At 35.3% G+C, this 25,033-nt stretch overlaps 2 protein-coding genes across 5 annotated transcripts in view; both read left to right on the forward strand.

Annotated features, from left to right (window-relative positions):
- The window catches only part of LOC132914510 (protein maelstrom), a 348,506-nt gene that overhangs the window by 192,999 nt on the left and 130,474 nt on the right, over positions 1-25,033 (forward strand). The gene's annotated exons all lie outside the window — the stretch shown is intronic.
- Positions 1-25,033, forward strand: part of LOC132914508 (metabotropic glycine receptor-like) — a 197,200-nt gene that overhangs the window by 122,480 nt on the left and 49,687 nt on the right. For all 4 annotated transcript variants that reach the window (XM_060973683.1, XM_060973682.1, XM_060973684.1 and 1 more), the window contains one exon: positions 8,506-8,706. In XM_060973683.1, coding sequence (XP_060829666.1) covers positions 8,506-8,706 — 201 coding nt within the window. The remainder of the gene's footprint in view (positions 1-8,505; positions 8,707-25,033) is intronic.

The raw sequence follows: 25,033 nt of genomic DNA on the forward strand, positions 1-25,033 counted from the left end.
TTCCTTTTTCCTCCACGTAGTCGACGAACCATGTTTTGTTTCGGCGGAATAATGCCTGAACAATAAACAGAACGATAAAGCCAGTTGATTCGGTTTTGCTTTCGTTCGTTTTCCTAGTTAGTGGACGTTGCCAGTGAAACGGGTCGCATAGACGTCACCAAGGGTATCGTTGAAAAGAATCATTGTCATTTGTCTGTTAATGTTCCCCACTACGTTCCTCGTCTTTATGATCCTCGTTTCTGTTCGCTTTTGGTGACTTTTTCTCGCTTTTGTTGTTCCCTCGTTTCGTTTGTTTCATCCAATTGGAAAGCTGCTATTTTCAGGCCTGACCTTTAAGTCAGAATGGATAGATTGTGGGTAGATTGTGGGCTATTGTCGATTGACAATGGTTCCAGTAGAAGTTCGTTCGAAGCTCTGTTCTCTCACGTGGTTCGACTATGAAAATTAAAACATGTATCCAAAATGTATTCATCCGATTGAAGAATTTCTTGTTAGGAAGAATTTCACTTAGAATTTCCTTCTATTTTGCGTGATCTCAGCTTTCTTATAAAATTTGCTAACATCGAAGTATTCCAATGTTTAGAGCAAGTTGCCAACTATTCGGAAGTTGTGTTTGAATCGACGTTATAAAATTCTACTTTAGCTTCTACCCGTTCTTCAGCTGACAAGCATCGAGTTATTTCATTTCTCGTTTCATTTAGAATTCCACTTATTTTATTTCACTTGGAATATTAAATCCTCTATATTAATCCTTTGTTCCATACGTTAGATTCCCGGGCCAAATTCGCTTCTTGATCTGGAACCTTTAAACATAAATGGGATCTAATCCAAATCTGACTCAAGCCTTCCTTTATTCCCCACAACTTCGCTACAATCGAGATTGAAACTTCCAAAGAACCAGAATTCTGTACGGTATTAAGACTTCACAGCTCTCTGGGGTCCACCCTATAATTGAGTTCTTATTCACTTCTTAACCGGAATTTATAATAACTCAAAGCCCATTCAGATTCTTCCTTGTTTCACGTGACTGCTCACTGTAGTTGTAAAATCTCTGAGAACAACGAAAGGTGCGAGGTTAGCTTCCTTTTAAAATTGTTACAGGACTACTGACACAAAATTCTGGCCTGAGCCTATTCTCATGAACCTTCTTCCCAACTTCCTATCCAATTCAGCTTATTCTCTTGGAATCAGAAGCTAATTCCTACGTGTCAGAATATTCACGATTCCATTTAGCGTACCGAGTGGTAATCCCTATTGGTCGAAGCAATTCACCAAAATCAATTATCAATTCGTCGACGTCTCCTCGACAGCCAGGCTCTCACAGAAGCCTTCAGATCAGAGTTGGCCAAAATTTGTAATTCGTAATTGTTCCTAGAAATCTTGCAGATTTCGTGGACTCTTGTAAACTCTTGTAAACTCGAATTATTTATTTGTAAAATACGTGGATAAAGATCTGAGATCTTCGAGGATCCTAAAAATCTTCCCAAAGTCAAGAAAAGCTTTGTGTCGGTTCTAGCCTTCATCCTCGACCGTTGTCGTTCGATTAGGTATGAGCTTTGGTCAAAAATTGCAAACTATTTAATTTGTATTTCATAAAAATGACTAACAATTGTTGCTCCGTAGGATACAAAGTACAATGTAAAAGGAGATACTCAAGAATTCAGTGAGGCACTCAAGAATCCAGTGACCTAAGTGAAAATCCTCAGTGACCCGTTGATATCAATTAGGAGCTAATATACCAGATGCAAGCTGCGATGTCTAATTTCTAAGAGATTAGTGGGACGATAGGACGAAGGTATCTGATTGTCGATGATCTATCGCTAAAACCTCCCCGTAGGTTAGATATCTAGCTGGTTAGAGTAGAGACCGCGGTGGCCAGGCCTCTCGTCATCGTCGACAAGCGAATTCCAATCAGAAGGCAATCAGCGGTAGCGCAGGGTATGCGTCGGTTTGCGTTAAACTTCAGTCAGAATGCCTGGGACGTAATCAGAAATGACACGCTGTCACAGTGAACAGACACACTAAGCTTGCAATATCGAACGATCACCGACCAGCCAGGGCCACCGTTCGATTCCCGTGTCACCTCTGTCTCCAATCCACCGTGTCTTTCTGACGTGCAATCTCATCGGCTGACGAGTACCTATGACAAGCGAATCATTGCTACGAGAATTTGCTATCCATCTAAGCGAGACTCGTGAATCAATCTTGTCAGATTGAAACTGTTCAAGAAACCCATACGGTGCACACAGTCTTGCCAATATTTGTCTACCAGCGTAGCTGTAGATATTTTTCTCATCATCGAACGTGTTCTTGGTGAAAAATTAATGTGATATGGGTATGCTTCTATCGATTGGATGATTCTAATAGACGTTTTTCACTGAATAATATAAAATAAAATGAACTGTGAAAGGAAGTAAAAATCGGAAGGATTTGTTAAGACTGAAGATGGATAGTTGATGAAGAAATAAAATTGATAGGACACAGATAACAGTGTTAATATTATGATAAGTAATAGTTTTATAATTACAGAGAGGGTGAACAGACAATTTAGCGCAAACAATTTTGTTATCGTGATTAACTGACAATTTTAAATTGAACTTGGAAACTGCTGCTATCTGAAAGATGAGAAATCTGTCATATTCTTCCTCCGTAGCCTTCTATTTGATAAAGTATACTTATCTTGGAATATCATACAAAGAGAATATATTTCCTAGCTTGTTAATTGTTCCTAGCTATTATTAGCATATTCTGATTCGCTGAGAATCACAGAAATCTCGTAGAAAACACTTTTGTAAAATTTTAGTTATAATATTATTCTCTTATATTCCTCACTTATTACAGTATAAAAATAATATTGTGTGTTAAAATATATTTAAAAACCTGCATGGGATGTAAAGACATTCGGTTCTATCATTTTTCTTTGCTATTCCATGAAAGGTAACCACTGTTTGACCATAAACTGCTTGTTCCACTGACGTGGCCACCTGTCGACCGAAGGGGCGAGCTGTTCTACTGATTGATCCACTTGTCCGACCATACGCGACCCTATTCTACTAATCCCCGTCGCTTGTCCGATTCTAATCGATTTTTTCCCCTTGTACCGGCCAGGAACATCACTGTGGATTATCAATTAATCGACCAAACGAACCAGAAAACCATTTAAACCGTGCTTCGTTGAATTCTAATCACTTTTGCCAGCTTCCCAATGCATTTTCGTCCTAATGTTATTTGAATTATCATCATTCATGGCATTGCGGAGTCAAGGGTTCGAATTCTATACGTAAGTGTATTGTTAACGTAAATTATTTCGTCGTTTCGGCTTGTCACAGATGTTTACGACGCGTTGAGCGCGAAGGTCGCGCGAGTGATTGACCCATTTCACTGGCGAATGCGAAAGTTGCCACCTCTGGTCGATTTCCATTAGCTGACTTACGCTGTCCGCGTCTACTCCGCCTGTTTGCACCTCCCAACACTTTTTAGCAGCTACTTTTATTCTTTTCTTCGCGTTTCGACCAGCTCAAAATTTTTCTGACAATTTTTTATTCGAAATTTTCATAAAATTTATTGTTAGCGTTATTGTTATTGCTGCTATGTATGGTTTTTCATTGGCAGGATAGCGTTACAATTTTAGTTTGTGAATTTTAATACAATTTCAGAGAACACAATATTATTTTTATCATTGTCACATGACTCTGGTTGCGTTTAGGCAAATTCGATTTTCTATGAACTAAATAAAGAAAGCTTAATTGGATCCAGATGAAGGGAACAATCGTCCAGATTAACATTTAGCTAAAATTTTTCTTCTTCCTGCCTGATGAACAAATTAAAGTTAATAATATTTGTAAGAAATGAACTTTATATAAACTAATTATTTTTTTCACGAAAAAATCCCCAGATATTTTTCATACAATTCTATATATGACAGCCAAATTTTAGACCAAAATCACTTTTTCTAACAGAAAATCCCAGGTTTTCCAACTCTTCGAAATGTCACGTGAAAAGATTTCTGCTCGATCGAAGCAATTTAAGCCTCCAATTTAATAAACTTTCACAATTTCTCTGTAAAACAATAATTAATCACCACTCTAATTCTATTTTCCGCCTGATAAACTAATTCTACCCTTTAATAGTTTCAGATAAAGAATTAGGTGTCTGACTGGCGTTTCATAAATCTCACAGCTATTTTCCACTCTATTATCCCTCTTTGGAATTCTATCCGCTTAAAAAAACAAGCTCTTAATTAACTTGGCTACACGGGTTCGAAATGTTACACCAGTTCAATTAAGAGTAAATTTCGTTCCGTTCGCGGACGTGTTAATAATCTGGCTAACGAACTCGACACGATCCGAGGGATTAAAATTGCAACAAAGCTCGCGTTCAAGTGCTCGTAGTCTTATTACATCGTTGAACAGAAGCAGACGGTGGACGCAGACAAACAAGTCAAAGTGTCATACACCAACGTGGATAGTAATATCTGTTTGTTGAAAGAATAATTAAAAACATTGTCCAAGAAGAAATAGTAGTTTCTTTCATGAAATATTTTCGCTTGAATATAAAGATCAGTGAAGAGAAATATCGTGAATTATAATAAATTGTTTCTTGCAGTGGAATAATTTTCATATTTGATGCTCTGATGAATAATTTTACATTGTTCAAAGTATCTTCTTATTTCTTATTTTTTTTTAAATATAGGTTGTTAAAATCTTTTATAGAAACGTAATTTATTTTTTAGTTCTATTAAGGATATCCTGTCTTTAAATTTGGAAGAATATTGTTTCCTTTTTTGCAGTGAGATAATTTTCATATTTGATGCTCTGATAAATAATTTTACATTGTTCAAAATATCTTCTTATTTCTTTCTTTTCTTAAATATAGGTTATTAGAACTTTGTATAGAAACTTAACTTATTTTTTAGTTCTATTAAAAGGACATCAATATCTTTTTATTTTTTTTTTTTGCAGTGAAATAATTTTCATATTTGATGCTCTGATAAATAATTTTACATTGTTCAAAGTATCTTCTTATTTCTTCTTTTTTAATATAGGTTGTTAGAATTTTTTATGGAAACAATTTATTTTTAGTTCTATTAAGGACATCCTGTCTTTAAATTTTGAAGAGTATTTCTTCTTTTATTTTTCTCCCTTTTTTGTATACATACATCGTTATCTAAATATCGTACAATTAAATATGGAGAATTTCGTAACAATTTGCGTTGTTTATCGTGTGTAATAATCAACAGTAAACATGGCAACAACTTCATGAAATTCTACTCCCTGTAATTCCAAACAACTTAGACAAGGTTTCGTCTGTATACTCGAACAATTATGCTAGGAAGCAGTTGGAATTCATGACAGACACACGGTATGCCTCTCCGTAGACTAATTTAATTATTAGCTTGGCAAATATGAAACGTGTCTCTCGAATTTGAATTTGTCTGACTAATGCCATACATGAAATTTCATTCTGTTAATAAATTATTATCATCTGCATTAATATGAGCTACGAGATATAAATGTGCAAGATATTCTTTTTCAAAATTTATTTTATAGAAGAAGTACTCTTTTTTTCTTTTTTGGATTTTTCGAAGTTGGAGTTGCTGAAATTTAGAATTCTAAATTTCTGCAATATGGCACTTGGAATTTTTGAAATTGCGAATCTTAAATTTCTGAATTATGAAACCTATACTTGCTGGAATTTGAAGTTTCAAACCCTTGGAATCTGTAATTTGGAATTTAGAATGTTGGAAATTTAAAATTTACAGTTTAAAGTTGTCACCTTTCGAACGGTTTTCTCTTTAGAAAAACTAAGTTGACGAAAACTTTGAAAGCTTCTAAAATTTAGAATTTTTCCTTTTAGCATGTTCAAATTTCTAATTCATACAAAATAAAATTTTAGAAAATGTTGCTCGAAGGGAAGATTCCGAGAATTTCCCTTTTTGCAATTCCTAAGAGCCGAAAGTTTTCATTCTGTGGAAATTCCAAATTCCAGAGGATTTTCATTAAGAGTAAAAATTCGAAATTTTCTTTGGAAGGAATATTTCCCTTAAAGAAAAATTTGAATCAAGAATCATTGATAGTTTCAAATGGTAAAATCATTGACACCATTCGCGTCACTAAATCAGTAGGTCAGTAAAAATATAAGTAGCAAATAAATTTCCTATGAAAACAAATAAATATCGTAACACGTAAAATAGAATCTTCTCTTCGCATAAACATGTTATTCTGCAATGAGATGCGCCATAAGGTTCCATTCACGACGCATGGAAATGGCAACTGGGCGTAGTTAGCTTGACCCTAACATCCTCAACCATAATGGCATCGTCGTTGATTTGTGATATCGATAAATTCTCCTGAACTTAAGTCCAGAACGTGAATACGATTTACCACGTTATGATTTGTAGCCATACGGATTTACGCGGAAGTAATCATGCACATTTGGTTGCTTATGGCTGAAGAAATTTGTTTCGATTTGTGACACACATTTGTTTCCATGACACCGATTTTGACATTGGCCGCTAACGAACCGTCCGGTTGGTTGGCACGTTGAATTACGGGCTATCGATGGGATTAAGAATGTGGCGAATAGCCGTCGAATGTTAATCGATTCGATCGCCGTATGGTCGCTTACAGTAGCGTTTATGTGATTTACTACCTGTACGATTCCACTAAAACCTTCCTCGATGGAATACGAATCTTTCCTTTAGAAATACAGGCGTTGCTCGGGAAATTTGGAAGAAACGTGTGTAGTAAGTTATTTATTAAAAATGGCAGTAAAATAAATTTTTGTTAAACAGTGTGTATTTAGAAGTCAGAAAAAATTAATTTATCCAGGTACCATCAAATATTTCTTTTGTGGAAAATGTTTTTATATAGTGTTTTATGGAAACGTATTTTTTAAAGTGTTTTTTAATATCGAATATCTTCATATTTATCCATAAACCAGCAATAAATTTGTTAACAAATCCGTTAGTTTTGTATATTCTTCTATATTGAACTTGCTGGCTTTAAACGATATCCGGATATTTAGAAAAATAACATAACCGCAATGATAGGAGCAGAAAATGCAATAAGATGTACGGAAAAATAAGAGCCACGGAATCAGGAAAATTGTCAATTTTTCACTCCTGAAAGACAGCATAAATCACGCTCTTTCAAACCCATTTTGTTTCACGTCGATACGTCGCTCCGTTTTCGAGATATCCAGCTTTAAAGTTTACCATTGATGTGCCGCTAAAATCCCTGAAAGTAAGCTTCACCTTCCACTCCTTCCGGGAAGTGCGTACGCGCGACCTGCTGTATAGTAAAAAAAACTCGCTGGCTCAGCGCCCTTCAATGGCAACCAGTTGGAGGAGCTTTAGGTCAGTGATGCGGCTGAGTGAGACAGCGCTAGTGAGCAAAAGAGAGGTCAGTGACGCGCGTGACTGAGACGGACGTTGCAGCGCGCGTGACTGAGACAGACGTTGCAGCGCGCGCGAGTGAGACAGACGTTACAGTGCGTGCGAGTGAGACAGACGTTGCAGCGCGTGCGAGTGAGACAGACGTTGCAGCGCGTGCGAGTGAGACAGAGACAGATATTGGAGCGCGTACGAGTGAGACAGAGACAGATATTGGAACGCGTACGAGTGTGACAGAGGTTTGGGCGTGGGGAAGTGAGATAACGCTAGCGCTCGCCAAAGTGGAAATTCGAAACAAAAGATTTTAATAAAATACAAATTATAAAAAATATAATATATTTCTGACGTACAATTCCGAATTGTCCATAATTTTTACCAATATGAAATTGTAATTTGAATAATAATAATTGTGCTTGGAATTGGAAAAATATATTTATCGTATAATATAGCATCAATGGACAAAATAGAAATGTAGAATAGAATTTTTAGTAAACTCTTAATAAAACGATGGTGGACACTTTTGGATTAAAATACTATTTTTCATATTTCTTGATACTGTACTTTTTGTATTTTTGAAATATTTCCTCCCAGTACTTTTCTCGTGTCTTTTTCTACAGTGGATTATTCGAACACTATATTCGTTGGCTTCCATAAAGACGTGTATTCTATGGTATTTTAAATGTAGAAATTTAAATTGCGCACAGTATTTAATCCATTTTTGGCAATGTAAAAGAGGAGTAGATCGTGTAATTAGAACCCTGATTATAATACAATGTAATTTCTTATATCACATATATGAATATGTAGATAGTACAAGTGCGTGTAAAATATAAATCTATTTCTTATACTTTTGACATTTTTTAACATATCATTCAAAATCCATTTCTACCTAATTTCTTTAAAAATATATTCCACATACAATATTTCTGACATATAATTTCAAATATAATAATTAATTCTTTTTTTTTTTTAATTTTCCATTTCTGCCTTTTATTTCAAATATAATCATCCTATTTTCTAGTTTTCTATCTTCTTTTAGTCTCTATTTTGCATTCCAAGTGTACCATGACAATCGATTTTTCTAATTTTCTATTTGGATGTCTTATTTCTAGGGTGAAGAGAATCAGTACGACGTGGATGGCGTGTTCGAGTGTCTCCCCTGTGCTGAGGGTTGCGAGTCCTGTGAGGACGATTCACCGTGTGTGGTATCCTTGAACTGGTTGATGAGAACTGCTATCCTCATCCTGGAATGCTGCGTCATCGCCTGCCTGCCCGCAGTCGCCCTTTTCACTTGGAAGTATGGCAAAGTGAAGGTAAGGAGCCTAAATGCTTTTCCACAATCCAAATCCTTTCTTACGCTTTGAATATTTTGCAGAGGCAATTTTCTACTGTCAGCGAAGGCAGGATAATAAAATTCTATAATATCGTTGAAATGTTAATCACATATTGATTCCAAGTTCTTATCGATGGAATAAGTATTCAAAGGAAGATTGTATCTAAGAAAGGATATGGTTACTAAAGGCATATATTCTATTATCAGGACTTTTCATTATAAATAGGCTCTAAACTTTTATTTCAATAAGGACGTTAAAGGAGATCGAGGAAATTTTTCATGAAAATGAGAATGAAATTATTGTATTATTATAATGAAATTTCAATAGGAACATTTGTGCTTTTAAAATGGAAATTCATAACTGAAAATTCTTCAAGCGAATAACAGTTAATGGAAAGTTCTAAATTTCAAACTTTGAATGTGTTTTATAAAATGTTCGGTTAAAATCCAAATACATTTCCATTGTTTGAAACAAGCAATTGATAACAAAATTCTCTGAATAAAACATAATTGACACAAAAGGGTGCAAGCTTTTAAAATGTATCCGAAAATATAGGTAACAAGAAAGCTAATAAATGTAATTACAGACAGAAATCTTAGCATTTGGAAAAACAGATACATCTACTGCTAATGGAAAAATGCACAGAAATATATAAAATTTTCCAAATTCGGTATTCTCTGCTATTCTGAATAAGAGAAACAATCTTTTACCTATGTTGCATTTTTGAAATTAAATTTACACAGATATCACTAAATTCCAAGATTACTATAAGACTTTCAAACTACAGCTAAAACAGTTAGCCCGAGTTCCAGATTCTAGCGTATCGTTTTTTTTTTTTTTTTTTTTTTGCTGCCATGATTCGAACTGCTTCTAAATTCTCTCTGATTAACAACTTCTGAACACCAACTATAGATTTAAAATAATCTAGAATCCCCTTTGATGTCAGCTCCACCTTCTTTCTGCAAGGTCTTTGAAATGGTCTGGGGAGAATCCCATTGGGAGGACCTGTCCACCATCAAAAGGTCCTTTAATCCAAGCCACCTAACTGCCCTAAACGCAGTTGAGGCAACTTCTGTCGAAAGAATCAACTACCAAAGGCTAACCTACCTCCGCTTCGAAATTAATTAACTCAGGTCCAAGCTGCCTTTTCAACGCGATTATCTCAATGCGGCTGACTCGTGAATCGATCCTTTATCTGTCCTCAAATGCAGATTGCATCTCTGCATTGCAAAGTTGCGGTGTAGTTCACCGTATAAACCGGCATTGTTCTCTGGTTTGTCTATATTTTCTTATCGTTATGTCGTGCTCTTTTGTATAAACAATATGTGAAATTGTTAAACGAAATCATTATCGCAAAATATAATTCACCCATTAAGTCATTTTTAAATTTCTTTGTTTTATAAATAGTGAACATTAATCTTCGAACTTGGAAAAATGCGCGGTGGACAGCGTATAGGTTGCTTGGCTAAGTGTTAATCGAAGAAGGTTCGTGTCTTTTGACAGCTAAGCAAAGAGACGTTTCACTGTTTCATCCTTATCTATGTCCCAAGATTCTATGGCCCAAGATTCTATGGCCCAAGATTCTATGGCCCAAGATTCTATGGCCCAAGATTCTATGGCCCAAGATTCTATGGCCCAAGATTCTATGGCCCAAGATTTCTATGTCCCAGGATTCTATGGCCTAAGATTCCTATATCCCAAGATTCCTATATCCCAAGATTCCTATATCCCAAGATTCTATGGCCCAAGATTCTGTAGCCTAAGATTCCTATGTCCCAGGATTCTATGGCCTAAGATTCATATGTCCCAAGATTCTATGGCCTAAGATTCATATGTCCCAAGATTCTATGGCCTAAGATTCCTATGTCCCAAGATTCTATGATCCAAGATTCTATGATCCAAGATTCCTATGTCCCAAAATTCTATGGCCCAAGATTCCTATGTCCCAAGATTCTATGTCCCAAGATTCCTATGTCCCAAGTTTCTATGTCCCAAGATTCTATGGCCTAAGATTCCTATGTCCCAAGATTCTATGATCAAAGATTCCTATGTCCCAAGATTCTATGGCCTAAGATTGCTTGGTACGTTCTCTTGTCTTCTTTCATTCTGATACTTGTGCCAACCAATTAGTATCCCGAGTATGGTGTCCCGCGATAATTCTATAAATTTTCCTCGTGTCATTTTTGTACTTTCTTTCATCAATTTTCTCTACCTTTTGCTAATCGATTTAGGAAATTATTTGGCAAATTATTGGCAAGATCCTGGCCTAGATCAGGAGAGCTTGGAACAAGGATTTCAGGTGGGACGGAACCTGAGGTACAGTTAAGACAAATTTTTCCATATTGTGATGGAAAACGGATCGGGCAATAATCGCTTTGAAATGTTCGATTTTGGCCGCTTTTCCATTCCTGCCTCGATAATCGAAACTCTACGACTAACGAATCCTGTTCTGTTCAATCACCTGGCGTAATTAAAGAGAGAAAAAGGTGGATCTGTAGGACGAGCTGCAAATCGGTGCTACGTTTTCCCAATGGCGTGTCCTTGCAACTATCGTGTACCTTCGATGATTGTTCGTTTGTCGTTCATATTTTCGGAAAATAACGCGTTACCAGACAAGGCAACGTGTTTCCGCTGCCGGAAATTAAAAGCCTGACCTAACCAACGAAAAATAGATCGCCTTTGTTTTTGGTTTGACCAGGATTTTTTAGATGTGGATACAAGGTTGGAAAAATATTTGTTTGTAAACATGCGTGTGATGGAATTTTTTTGTTCAAAAGCCGTTTCGTGGCATTTGTTATAAAAAAAAAAGAAAAAAAATAGAGTGGAATAAGAGAAAAGTGGAAGTACAATTCCGTGAACGTACACTCTGTACATTCTACAGATATTTCCAGCGAAATATCCCAACTCTTCAAGGTGTCTGGATTTTCTTAACGAATTCTATCGATAATTCCGTAAATTCTAAAAGTTCCAGGTTCGTGTCAGGATGTTTATCCGTCAACTTGAACGAGAATAACAGCGTTGCTTTCCAATCACGTATCGAGGTTGAGCCATCGCAGGGCTAATAAATTCCCTTTAATTAACCGGAGACGGGCCGAAACCTAAACTACGAACTCACTTCCGGCAACTATCGCCTCCAGTTGTTACGGAAATTTATTACACGAATAGCCCAAAGACAGGATTGCTTCTGTCGGTTTCACCAGTTCCTGCGTCAAGTCACTGTTGATAAGATTTGCTTGAAGAGATTCAGGCTCCTGCTAACATCTAACCGATTTTGTCTAACCGATAACGCTATTATCCATACTATTACGCTAAACCATTTATTTCATATTTTCTCTTTTCAGACCATTTCATAGATTCTTTAAGACTAGTCTCATTACTTTTTATTTTTTCTCTTTTTTTTTTTAATAGCCAAAAGTATTGGATTGGCAACTAAGTGATTGCGGATTTTATCATTAAGTAGTATTGACAAACTCCGCAATCACTTAGTTGCCAACCTATAACATAATCTCTGCGATGAGATCAACTGGAACTCTAAATATTTTTTCATAAAGTCGATAGAAGACGAATTGTTTGAGGTGGAGGTTTCTACAGATTTGTTACGTGCGTTCCATGGATATGTTTGCACCTTTCAATTTCCCATGGATGCATAAATATCCACGGTTCCAATAATCACGAGAAACTCAAACAGTATTTCATAAGGAAAACCTGTACGATGTACAGTATATGGATGAAACTCGTTGGCCGTGCGTTTGCTCATTGAAAATTTTCATTCCATTCGAGTTGGAGAGAAAAGAGACAATTCGTCGCTAATAAAAATACGACTGGATTCGAACGAAGGTTAATTCGTTCCTGCTGGTTGGAATTTACGAGTCGTCGTTCGTTTTAGATCTGTCACGCTGCTATGCAATATTCACCGGTCCTTTTTATTCTGTTATACTCGTCCGTTTGTGGCGGCAGTTGAGCCATTTGCCAGATTGCTTAATCAACATGAAACTGGACGCATCGCTGAAGAATTTTTCATTTCCGCGCACGCAGAACAAATAATTTCCTTTTTTCTTTTTTTTTTTTTTTACACACCTCGTTTCTGGAACAGGAACGCGTCCATTGGACGATGCACGCGTATGTGTTTTATACAATTTTCTACGTGTCCCTCGTAGTTTTCCATTCTGCAAATTTATCCTGTCTCCCGTTACATGAAACAAGTATTTTTTACTCAGCTGTTTTATGTTGCTCTGACGCAAGTTTTTTAGTTGAAAAATATGCCGAAGATTATTTTGCGATATCGTTTGAAACAAGAATTTAGAAAAAAGTTTCATAGCTTTTGGTTGGAGATTTTCATCAGTTACTTTGTCTTGAAATTATATCGTTTATGGCAGGGAACTATATCAATGCTTGTAAATGAAAAAGGATTATGTTGCTTGGCGATGAATTAAATTGGAGAAAATACTTTGCGTAGATAGTGTAGTATCGTGGACAAATGGCCTAAGAAATATCGGGTGAACCATAAACAATATTACGAGAAAGCCTAAGTGCTGTTAGGCCAAAAGGGCTTGACAGCCTTTGCCGGGTGGTCGTTACCTGGAGAGTCGTGAGTGGAGAGTCGAGTTGAGTAGTCGTGATTTGGCAGTCGAATGATGAGGAGTCGAGCTGAATAGTCGTGATTTGGCAGTTGAGTGGTGAGGAGTCAAGTCGTGAGTTTGAGAGTCGAGTTGTGGGGAGTCGAAAGCTGAGTTGCCGAGTTGTTATGAGTTGTAAACTATTAGTTGTCAGTTGTGAATGAACTATTTAGTTGTCTTAGTTATAGCTCATTACTGTATTTAGTTCATATTAAATAACTATCGTTTCCTGTTTTATCCATTGTAAATAGATCCATCGTTCGATAAACTTATCATATAGGATAGAAATCATTGAAAATCTTAATTTCTAACATTTCTAAATAAATCAAAAAATCCTATAATAGTAATTCGAAGAAAATGTATAAGAAATAATATCAAGAGATAGTTGAAGAGTGACTTTGGAAGCTGTCTATTGAGAAAACGTTTTGTAAGCAGACAGTTACAAAGTTAGCAATTTTTTTGTACAAGAAAAGCGTTCTTTTTATTATACAACTTTTCTTTCATATATTTTACTGTCTCATCTTAAACAAGGAAGTAATTAAGGGTGGCAGAGTTAGGTGGTAATAAGAGATTACTGATAAATTTAATTCTAACAAACCAGAGAAAGATATTTAATCAAATTTCTACTGGCTATTGTACAAATAACATTAAGCGAATTGATGTTTTGTGTGAAATTTATATTGAAAAGAATATAGATGATGACAGGAGGAAAAGTAAAAGAGAAATTGAATCGAACCTTTTACTATCTTCTTTCCTGCATTGTGTATTAAGATTGAAAAATGGTATTTTATTTTAAAGTCTCATTTGAAAGAAAAGCTTAACCAAAAGCGACTACAAATCTTATCTTTTGTACCATCTCTTTTCAAGCATATTAAAATTGAAATATAATAAATCTCTACATATTTCATTAAAAAATTGTTATAGTAAAATTTAATTTCGAAAAAAGATTTAAGCAAATTGAAAATATTATTTTTTAAACCCTTTGAAAATTTCAATGAAATTATCCATTTTTCCAAATTTATTCGTTTAATAAAATTACTTTAAAAAATAGATTAAGATATTATCGAAACAATTCTGGTTAAAAGTTCCTTTTTGTTTTTTTTTTAACTGACTCCCATTATATCGTACAATGTAAAATTCAAACAGTTGGCTCGTGCATTTTTACGAACGACGAAAACGAAATTCAATCTACATATTATGTAACCTTGCATGAGTTTTCATAACAAATATTATTATTGAAAAATAAATATACACAGGAATATCTATCTAGAGAAAAGGGCATTTTATTACTGTTCGTTTGTTAACAAAAATATTATACACGTTATACAACAAAAATATTATACAAATATCCTTTGGAATAAAAACATTTTATTATATAACTATTCACACACATTTATTACATATTTTATTCAATGACAATGATAAAATTCTATTATGAGAAACATATTATTGAACGATAAATAAATATACACAGAGAGATATTTGTCTGGAGATGAAAACATTTTATTTTAATTTGATTATTTTTAGGGTTTCTCTATTAAACAAAGACATTACACATATAGAAACACACACAAGTATTATTTGCCATGGAAACATTTTATTATAACAATGCAATTGAAATATTCTTTACGAGTCATTGTTTGTACAGTCGCATTCATTTCTCGTCGACTCTGATTATTCTGTTTAAGCTTTTCAATAACTATGTAACCACATCAACACGCCGTGTAATGTTTGCTCGAATCAGTAGCAACGTTTATTCGCAATAAATTTAATTACTTTTGCCAATCAATAATTAAACACGTAAATAAATTAATAATTAACAACGTAACAACCGGCGGAACAAGCAGTGGCCACTTTCCACTGTTTTCAACGATTTCGTAATTTCTCATTAACATTTACATATAACTTGTAAATGTATAGGTGCGCGTGCTTGTTCGTTATTCAGTCAAAATTCTCACTCGATGGTTAAATGTCTGAAATAATTGAAAATAATTTGTTGCGAAAAGTTTCGAGAAAATTGTTGCCTGTATTCCGTGAAATTATCTTTGTCTGAGTAAACATTTGGTGAAAAGCAGAGATTTCGAATATATAAATATTTCAGATATTTTTTATCTGTTAAATATTTATAAAAATAGATATGCGTGTATACAAATAAGGAAAATTTGCATATGAAATTCAACGTAATTCAGTGTGGAATTATTACTGGAAATAAAAATTGATACTGGCTACAAATAGAAGAAACTATTATTATTATTTTTAAATCCTGGAAGAAATTGTCGTAATGTTGAATTTATTATGAAATTAAATTTTAAATTGTCAATGTTTCTAGCGAAACAATATGCATATCTTATACTATAATTTTATATATTTTATCAGGAAAATTGAAGATAACATCAGAGAGAAAATTCCATCGAAGAGAAATATTGTCTGTTTCACGATCTCAACACACTCACGATGAGTCTGTCAAGTGTTTAACCGAAGAACTTACTTTCCATCGATAAGAATAAGATTTGAAATATTTCTAGAAAAAAGATTTCACGTAGACGAATTTTTGCAATATTCCATTTTATCTTCAATACGATACAATAAATTTCGTTTGAAACATAAGTTCGATAAAGTCAATACACAACGAATTGTTGCAGGCGTAGGTTTCTACTGACTCACCGTGTATTTTTAAATCGATTTATAAAGTTGTCAATATTTTCAATAAAATTCTCTTCATAATAGTTTCATCTATTGAAACAGAAAAAAGAAAAACAGAAAATGGGTTAATAAAATCAGTTTAATTATCGAGATATATTTATAGGGAGAATTAATTACGATAAATCGTTAATTGGTTTCGTTATTGTATCTGATTACTGCCGCCAGTAGTGGCAGACGATCTCGTTTGACAAATCGAAATATCGTTGCGAAATGATATTTCGAGAGCAGATTTCCTGTCGCATCTGCAACGTTGTTTACGAGTTGGCGGAATGCAACAAGTTGCAGAATTCCGGAGTCAAACTGACAACCATGTGCGTTCGTCCGTGTAAATGCAATCCTCTCTTCGAACCAATTTCCCATATTAATCAAATTCGAAAATTCGACAGATATACAGAGTTCATTTACAGAAAACTTTCGAACACTTGTGCGCGTCTTTTCTCAACATCTCACGTGTTTCGTTAAAGCTTAATTTAATTTAATTTAATGTTTTGAAATTTGGAAGAAAATCAAGTTTGGAAAATTTGAATACTTTTAGTCATTTTGTCTAAAAAAAAATTCTATAATTTTGTGGATATTTATATATAGCAGAATCGTCACGTACAAGAACAAAATTTCTATGAGATAGTATAAATAACATAATTAACTATAGACAAATAATAATTGTAACGTAATATAGATGGTATTTTTAATTTAATGACTCATTTCAGATCCATAGATTTCTTCAGAAATTAATAAATACAAATACAGAATAAAAGCACTAATATTATTTGCATTAATACGTAGTGTTATTATACTTAGTTTTTTAAAATTGTAATGTCGTACTTTCTTAAAATCTGTCAATTTCCCTCATAATTATTGGGTTGGCAACTAATCTGCGTCGTCAAGTGAAAGTTTGAGGTTAGGTTAGGCTTGACAACTAAGTGATTGCGAATTTTATCATTACCATCTAATGACAAAATCCGCAATATTGTAATTGTCAGTTTGATTCCTTTTTGCTTCGTGAAGTGGTATTTTGAGGTTAGGTTGGGCTTGGCAACTAAGTGATCGCGGATTTTATTCCCAATAATAAAACGCAAAAGAAGAAGAAGAAGATAAGATAAAATCATTAATATCATTTGCATTAATGTAATAACAAAAAAAATTGCGTGAGTGAAGCTCTTAGTTCATATCGGAAATTGATTACTTGAACGAGGAAAATCGTATTCATCGATTAAAAATACAATTTCCTGGTGCTTTATAGAATCGTAGAAAGGAATAAAAGACCCAGAGGGTCGAGTAATTGTGACAAATAGAAAAAGGCAGGGAGACGCGCGATAAATTTCGTTTCCAATCGACGTAAAAATTACTGCTCGGCAGGAATTATGTTTACGAGTTCGCTCAGACGATTCTTCTATTTCCCATAGAAGAAACGAGATCTGCTGGAAATATTGTGTGAGAGAAGGTCTATTCTTATCGACGAAAAAGAGAAAAAGATGTCATTTCATGTTTGAACGAAAAGAAGAAAACAGATGTCGTGGGAGAAAAGTTAATGAAATTATTTACATATAATAAACGCCAATTAAAAGTTCGTTTAATTGGCTAGGAAATACCAAACTTTTAATTAAACGAGAGATTTTTCTTCGTTATTTGTGCAATTATTGAAATACAAGTTAAAAAAAAGAAGCTTGAGAAATGGAGAGAAACGTGAGCGAGGGATACCAGCAATAAAAAAGGAAAAATCATTGATAGTAGCAAGAGAAACTCCAGTAATAAAAAGGAAAATCGTAAGGTCGTTGGAAATATTCCACTAATAAAAAACGATAGTCCGGGACACTAAAAAAAAAAAAGAAAAAAAATAGTAGAAATAGAAAGAAGAAATAGAGTAGGTCCGCTAGCAGAATGAAAAGCACAAGGCAAAGATGTCATACTGTATGCCAGTGCGATAAAAAGAAAAAATATGGTGGAAAAGGAGTCGTAGTAGTAGTAAAAGAAAAAAGCCGTGAGACGTGAAGAGAAAATAGCCGAGCAATAAGAACAGTAGTTGAAGACTTAACCACAGCTAGGTTGGTACGCTTGACGCGTCCCGGCTCTGAGCTTTCATATCTTTTCAACCTTCTGTCAATTCTCTCGGACACGTACATAAGCTTCGACGCCTCTCCAATTTTACGATCTCGGATATACTGTCAAGGCTACTGTATCCAATGGAACCAGGCAATGCTGCCAACAGTTCAGTAAGAAGCTTGTTATCTGTATATGTTATTGTACAATAGCGGACAAAAGAAAGTTTAGAAAATAAGAAACGTACAGAGACATCATAATTTTACAAAGTGAATTTGTATTTAATAGGAGTAAGAAATGAATATAATATATATCACAGAGTATCAGTAGATGGTAGTATTACAATAATATGGTGATACTCAGAATATTAGTAGTAGCAGTAGGTGTAGTATAGTATTACAATATCAGTATAGTATAGCAGTGATAACTAAAATAATAAAATAATAGTAAGGCTTCATTTCTTTGGTCAAAATAGTAAGGCACAAAATGATAGTAAAGCCCCATTTTTGAGAACCTTATTATTTTAGCTAAAAACTGAAGCCTTACTGTTCTTTCATTATTTTAGTTACCACTGTTATACTATACTGATATACAATACTATACTACACCTACTGATACTACTAATACTCTGAGTATCACCATACTAATACTACCACCTACTGATATTCTGTGATATATATTATATTCATTTCTTATTTTATGGTATAACAGTGGTAACTGTATAAAATAATAAAATACCAGTAAGGCTTCATCTCTTGGTCAAAATAGTAAGACACAAATGGTAGTAAAACCCCATTTTTGAGAATCCTATTATTTTGACAAAAAAATGAGGCTTTATTGTTACTAAGCCTTACCATTATTTGATTATTTTTATTATTACTTTTCTACTATACTGATATTGTAATGTCGTACCAAAAAATGCCACCTTATTGTATATCTAATTTTTAGAAAAGTATAAAGCACTGAACAGCAGAAGCGTGGGTATCACAGCATCTGTAGGTTGCGTTAGTTGATGCTGTAATGTAAGGCTTCTCTATCATGCTGCTACGTGTCATACCGTTCCGCTCTTCCGCTTAGTGAGTCGCGTACAGATCCTCGAACTGGTAATCGATTTTCCTCTGTTGGATCTATCGCGATTCATCCACGCGAGAATTCACCGCCCTCATGGGACTCGTTCGAGCAAACTTCCTATACAGGCGTTCTAACGCTAACCCGATTGCGTTTTCGTTGCGTTGCGATGGGATAAACCAGCTTTAGCGAACATTGGCCAACGTAACGGATCCTGAGAAACGGTGGTTGCTCGTCTAGTCTGCAGGATTTTCTGCTGTTTGTCCGCCAACTACATCGTTGATACTTGTTAACTAGTGTTTTGGGATTTATTTCACGGAGATTCTATTCCGTGTGGATACCAGCAGTGTTTAAATTGCATGAGGACGGATTAGAAGGTTTCCAGGTATACCAAAGTGGTTTATGTGCACAATTTTTTTCAGAATTTATCGAACCACTTGTTGACATTTATTAATAATTCCAAATATAATTTATGAGGAATTTTTTACTAGTGCAGAATGTTAGGAATTTTTTTAGCAATAATTAGCTTTAGGAAACTGACTTTGAGCACTTTTATTTAGGAAGCAAAAACGTAGAGGACAGAGAACCAAGTGTATGGAAGCTAGGATTTGAGAATTCGATATTAAAAATTGGAATTTGAAAACTATGATGTAGAGACCTTATGGTCGGTGATCAACATCTTCAGAACGTATGAATATGTTAGTAGAGTTTAGAAACTTGAAATTGAGTTACTAAAATGTTTTAGATATTGGTCCATTTGTACCGGCAGAAAAATATATCATGTTGTCAAATGAAAATTGCTGTGCTGAACTTCGACCCTTTATCAAGTTTCTGACTTCCAGTGGCTGGTATCAAAAGATTAAGAACTCGGGTATAACAATTCCAGTTTACTCGCAATATTTCAAAGGTTTATACGACACTGGTCCCTTATTGCCACGGTATATTATGCTGAAAGTAGAAAAAGAGACTTTGAAGTGGCATACAACGTGGAAACAAGTTGGTCGGTGGAATATGGCGAAAAGAAAAGCGGCAAGCAGAGTTATTTTTCGACTGCGTGAATGCTGTTTGTCGCAATGATACCTAGTGGCTTTCCCTCGTAGCAGCCTTTGTGCATCCAGTTGAATGTGCTCCTTACAGTACTACTGCAGGAAGAAATATAGGAGACTTAGGTCAGAGAAATTGGACGGATACAATAAAGGTCTGCCACGACTGATCCATCTTCCTGAAACCTGTTTATTGTAACGTGGAATAGCTACGTATCTCGGTGAAATACTGTCCCATACCAACGTGAATATACCTGAACCACTGACGCAGAAAATAGCTTTCTCGGCCCGGTGGAAGTTCAAAGTCACGTAAGCAAACACGTGGGTTACTTATTTTATCATGTCGCCTGCTTCTAAAACTCGCTATCCAGTTGCCAGACTTTCCATTTTACATTGCCATTTATACAGCTAGATCTGTAGGCCAGATTTAGGTCTCAGCCCTGAGACTCGAGTACCCAGTACTTTGGTACTTGAATTCTCATTCCCAGATTCTAGTCACTGACTATCGTGGGTTTCTCGTGGATTTTCAGCGTAACCAAATTATCAGCAAGGTACCAGTGTCCTAAACACTCGATAATGTTTACCGAGGATCAACTTGAGACATATGCTGAGACATATATTGACCAATAGCACTGCGAATCATCAGTGACTATGATGTTACCGTGAAGTCATTTGCTTGCAGTTGATTAATTCATTGAACTTCAATAAGCTGGAGGAGATTATGTGGGGAGCCAAACAGTCGTTGAGATGACAATTTGTTGAAAAATAAGACGTTTTATACTAATTTTCTCCTAAGTTATCAAACTGACTGTGTTATACTATGGACCAAAAATAGAATGCACAAACTTGAGTCTTCAACAGCGACTGTACCATTCGACGATCACTTGGCTCTCGAAAATCTCCAAGCAAACGTCATAATCGCCAGAAGACTTTGGAACGCGAACGCAATTCGGTTGGCCTCGCAGCTTTAATTAGTTTCTTTGATGTTGTAACTGGGCTGGCTGAAGAAGGCTGGCCGCATTAAACCGGTTTACGAGCAACGCGTGTAATATGCACGTTCACGTTTACGAGCATCGTGTAGCGCAATATGCGCGTCTTATATGATGCTTTAACGAGCGAGATGCGATACCACGCGTTATACCGCTGCGTCGGATAGATTAACCTTTTTGCAAACGCATCAGATTGCTGACGATCGTGAAAGGTTAATTTAACGACACGACCGGTTCTAAAGGACTGCCAAGACAAGTTCATTTTCATCGCACCTGATGCATTTCAATGCGCTTGGATCGCTGTGACAAGCTCTCGTTTTACTATCATCTCTTTGATATATCCTGAATATAACACGTTCTGTGATGCTAATTTCTGTGGTGACTTGATATAAAATCTGTTAAGGTAGGTCTACTAGCTTTCTCCCAACCATAGAATACATAAATCATGGACGAAAATCAATAGAAACCACTTTGCACGCTTATTCGTGCTATTGTATCATCCGTCTGACTTACATGAGACTGTACTACTGAAATGGAAGATTTCTCACGGATACGAAGACTCAGATTGAATTTATCTCCTGATTTCTAAATGTCCACTTCATTTGCTATATTGGAAATCATATTTCGTAGTTTGATTAACACATACGCACACACATTCTTTTCTTTTTCTTTCGTAATTCTTATTTCCTGTATTTCGTTCCCCGGCTGACTTATACGAGCGTTTACCACTGAAATCGAAAGTCTCTCGATGATACGAAGGTTCAGACTAAAATCTCGCTATAATTTCCGACTGATTACTTGATTCGCCATATCGACCATCATATTTCACGCTACAATTAGCATTCTTCTCGTCAGAAGACTAACGATCCTGTCGCTCAGGAAGCACCACGAATGGACAATTAAACGTGGAGTTTAATGGAACAGCATCGCTGAAACTGACCCTCGGTTGACGATCAAAGTGGTAATGAGACCGCACATGCGACGTGCCCGTGGCCCATTAGCGTTACAAGTCGCCATAGTTGCAACGGTTACTGTCCCGGAAATTATTACACGACGACCGAATCACGTAGACGATTGTGCGAATCCCCGGCCATCTGCGAATTGTGAACGCGTGCCAAACCAGCTGGAATTTGCTCTTGAAAATTCTGACTCACCGTGTCGCGTCAGCAAACCTGCACGCTGCTTCTGTGGCCAACGGATACAACGTTGTTGCATGTATTATTCATTGGCCACCTGGTACGTGGCTCGGTATTTAACAGCTTGGTACTGCGCTCATGTTAAAGTGAATAAAAGATGGTTAATTTATGGCTGGGTCTGAGAATCTGCTCTCTTGAAATACAAACTGTGATATTCCAGTTCGATCTGGTATTGCGATGGTAGGTCAGTAAAACGTGGGTTTAATCTTTATACTTTTCTTCTTGTTATTTCTTGCAGGGTGATATTTGTACTGACGAGATGATCAAAATGACCAATTTATTATTTTTCGTCGAAATTTTGTAGAGTTACAATTTTTTATTATGGTAAATTCACTGTAAGATTTGTTCATTGGGTTATTGTTTAATTGACAGCTGTTTCTCGTTAATTGGACCGCTTTCCAATGAGAAACTCTTCTTGACACAGAATTGTAATTGTAATTTCTCTATATGTAAGATTCTCAGATAAATTAAGAAATAAATTTTAGATTTGAAGATAGCAAACTTGACTTAGCTACTTTTCATCACAATAATTAACTGTGATCCTATCATAATAAGTTTGTGATACAATTATATTACACAGAAATACAGAGGATCCTTGGGAAAATAAATTTTTCATCTAAAAATACATTAACTCCACAATTTAGTCTCCAGTTACCATATTAAACAATGAATTAATTTGAAATCCTTTTTCCACCTTTGTGGTAATTAAACTTTCATTTTTTAAGAGATATACATAATGCAGATATTGTCAATGGATAGTGAAATTATGATAAAAATCCTGTCAGCAACTGTTGACACAAAAATTTTATGGAGAAAGCTAGAAGTAGTATGTTGCTATATTGGTCAGACCTACTTTCTAAGGGACATTGATACAACCACGTTCGTGGCTATTATTTCCAATCTTCAAACTAAGATAAGTAAATAAATGATAAATTTGAACTTTAAAGAAGCGTATCGTAAATGAAAACTTCGTGATATTTCTCAAAGAAAATAGTAGCATAATGAAAGAAACGGAATTACTTGTCGAATGACCTATTTAATTTGTAAAAATTAAAATATATTTATGTGTGAGAATTGGGCCAGTGTCTCGCTGATCATCAGGCTGCTACATTTTATTTAGCATTCAGACTCGTATTCTGCAGGCCGATTGAATGTTAACGAAGGTAATTTTTACAGCTGGAAGCAAGTTAAGTGAAAATCAACGTCGAGAGACCCGACGAATTTGTTCATTTGCAGTCAGCCAGTCCCCGTCTTTCTTCAAGCGTTTAATCTAATTACAGAATACGGAGTAAGATAAATGCAAATCCACCGTCGGCCTGCAAAAACGTAATCTCGCGAGCTCTCAGTGAACCCGTTTCTTCGTTACGCACGTATTTCTTCGCCGAGAGGTAAATTACGAAGGAAATTAGTCTGCCAGAGACATGGTCTCAAGTTGCTATTATTGGTTGCAATTGTTTCTACAGTTTAATCAAAGACCTGTCTGCATCGATATTAATCGATACTACTGCGATTAAGTAAAATTATTCTCCCATTTTAGGAAGCCATTTTTCTTTTATTTTTTTTTTTTTTACGCTTGTAAACACCGAGGGAAGTCACGTGCCTGTACAAATATTGACCGTAACTACTGCAAATTAATTAGGGATATTCGCAAGCTTGCATTGGCTGTCTATACATTGACTGCTACTACTATTTGCCATTTCTAATTTCACGAGTATTGAAAATTAAATAAAGATATGCTGGATCATGTTGAACGGTATTGATCAATTGTGTTTCCATTAACTTTTTCACCATATCGACTGGTACTGTTGGTAGTTGAGAAGAATTGTTTTTACAGTTGCGGAGAATTAATTTCAATTGGAAATCTCTCGGTGAATACATTGATCAATACTACTTGGAGGCAATTCAAATATTGTGCTGCCTGTCTGTATATGTATCTGAAGATCAATATTACTACTTATAGTAATACCACTATATGTTACTTATGGTAACACTACCGAGTTATTTATATGCAATCCGAATGTGAATGTACGAGAATATATTGATCCGAATCACTGCGAATCGCTAAAGAATAACATCCCTACGTTTTAGCCACCAGATATTTGTCCAATTTTCTTTAAATAATGTTGTTTTTAAGTTAAGAACCCCAAAGAAAAGTTAGTTATCTTCGACTATTTTTTTTTTAATAGACTAGCTACTCAAGAATCCTATCACAAATTATTTCTAATTCTTTGATTCTCCGTTGATTCGTTCGACGAGTGCAAGGACTCGATTTACGAGGAAGGAAAATTTATTACACGCTGGAAAGTTCACCAGATTCCTATTTATGAGGGGAAAGTTTTCGGCAGTTCGGGAAAATCGTCGTATAGCTCGGAGCTAGTGGTATAGGACGATATATGGTCAAACGATTCCGTGATCGAAAACACAAAATATAGCATATATACAGTCTGTTGGATAGAATAGTAATAGTTTCCGATTCAAAACCTACACGCGATTGAAATCTACCTGAAATACGTAGTTTCTAGTGACTAACAGTAGTATTGGTCGATCTATTTCCCAACAAATAATTTCTCAGCTTGACAGTAGTTTGCAACAATCAACGTTCTAATTAATTTTCAATAGAATGCACAATTTTCAATAATCTCCGATACGTATTG

This window comes from Bombus pascuorum, chromosome 15 (genome assembly GCF_905332965.1).
Source record: "Bombus pascuorum chromosome 15, iyBomPasc1.1, whole genome shotgun sequence".
NCBI lineage: Eukaryota > Metazoa > Arthropoda > Insecta > Hymenoptera > Apidae > Bombus > Bombus pascuorum.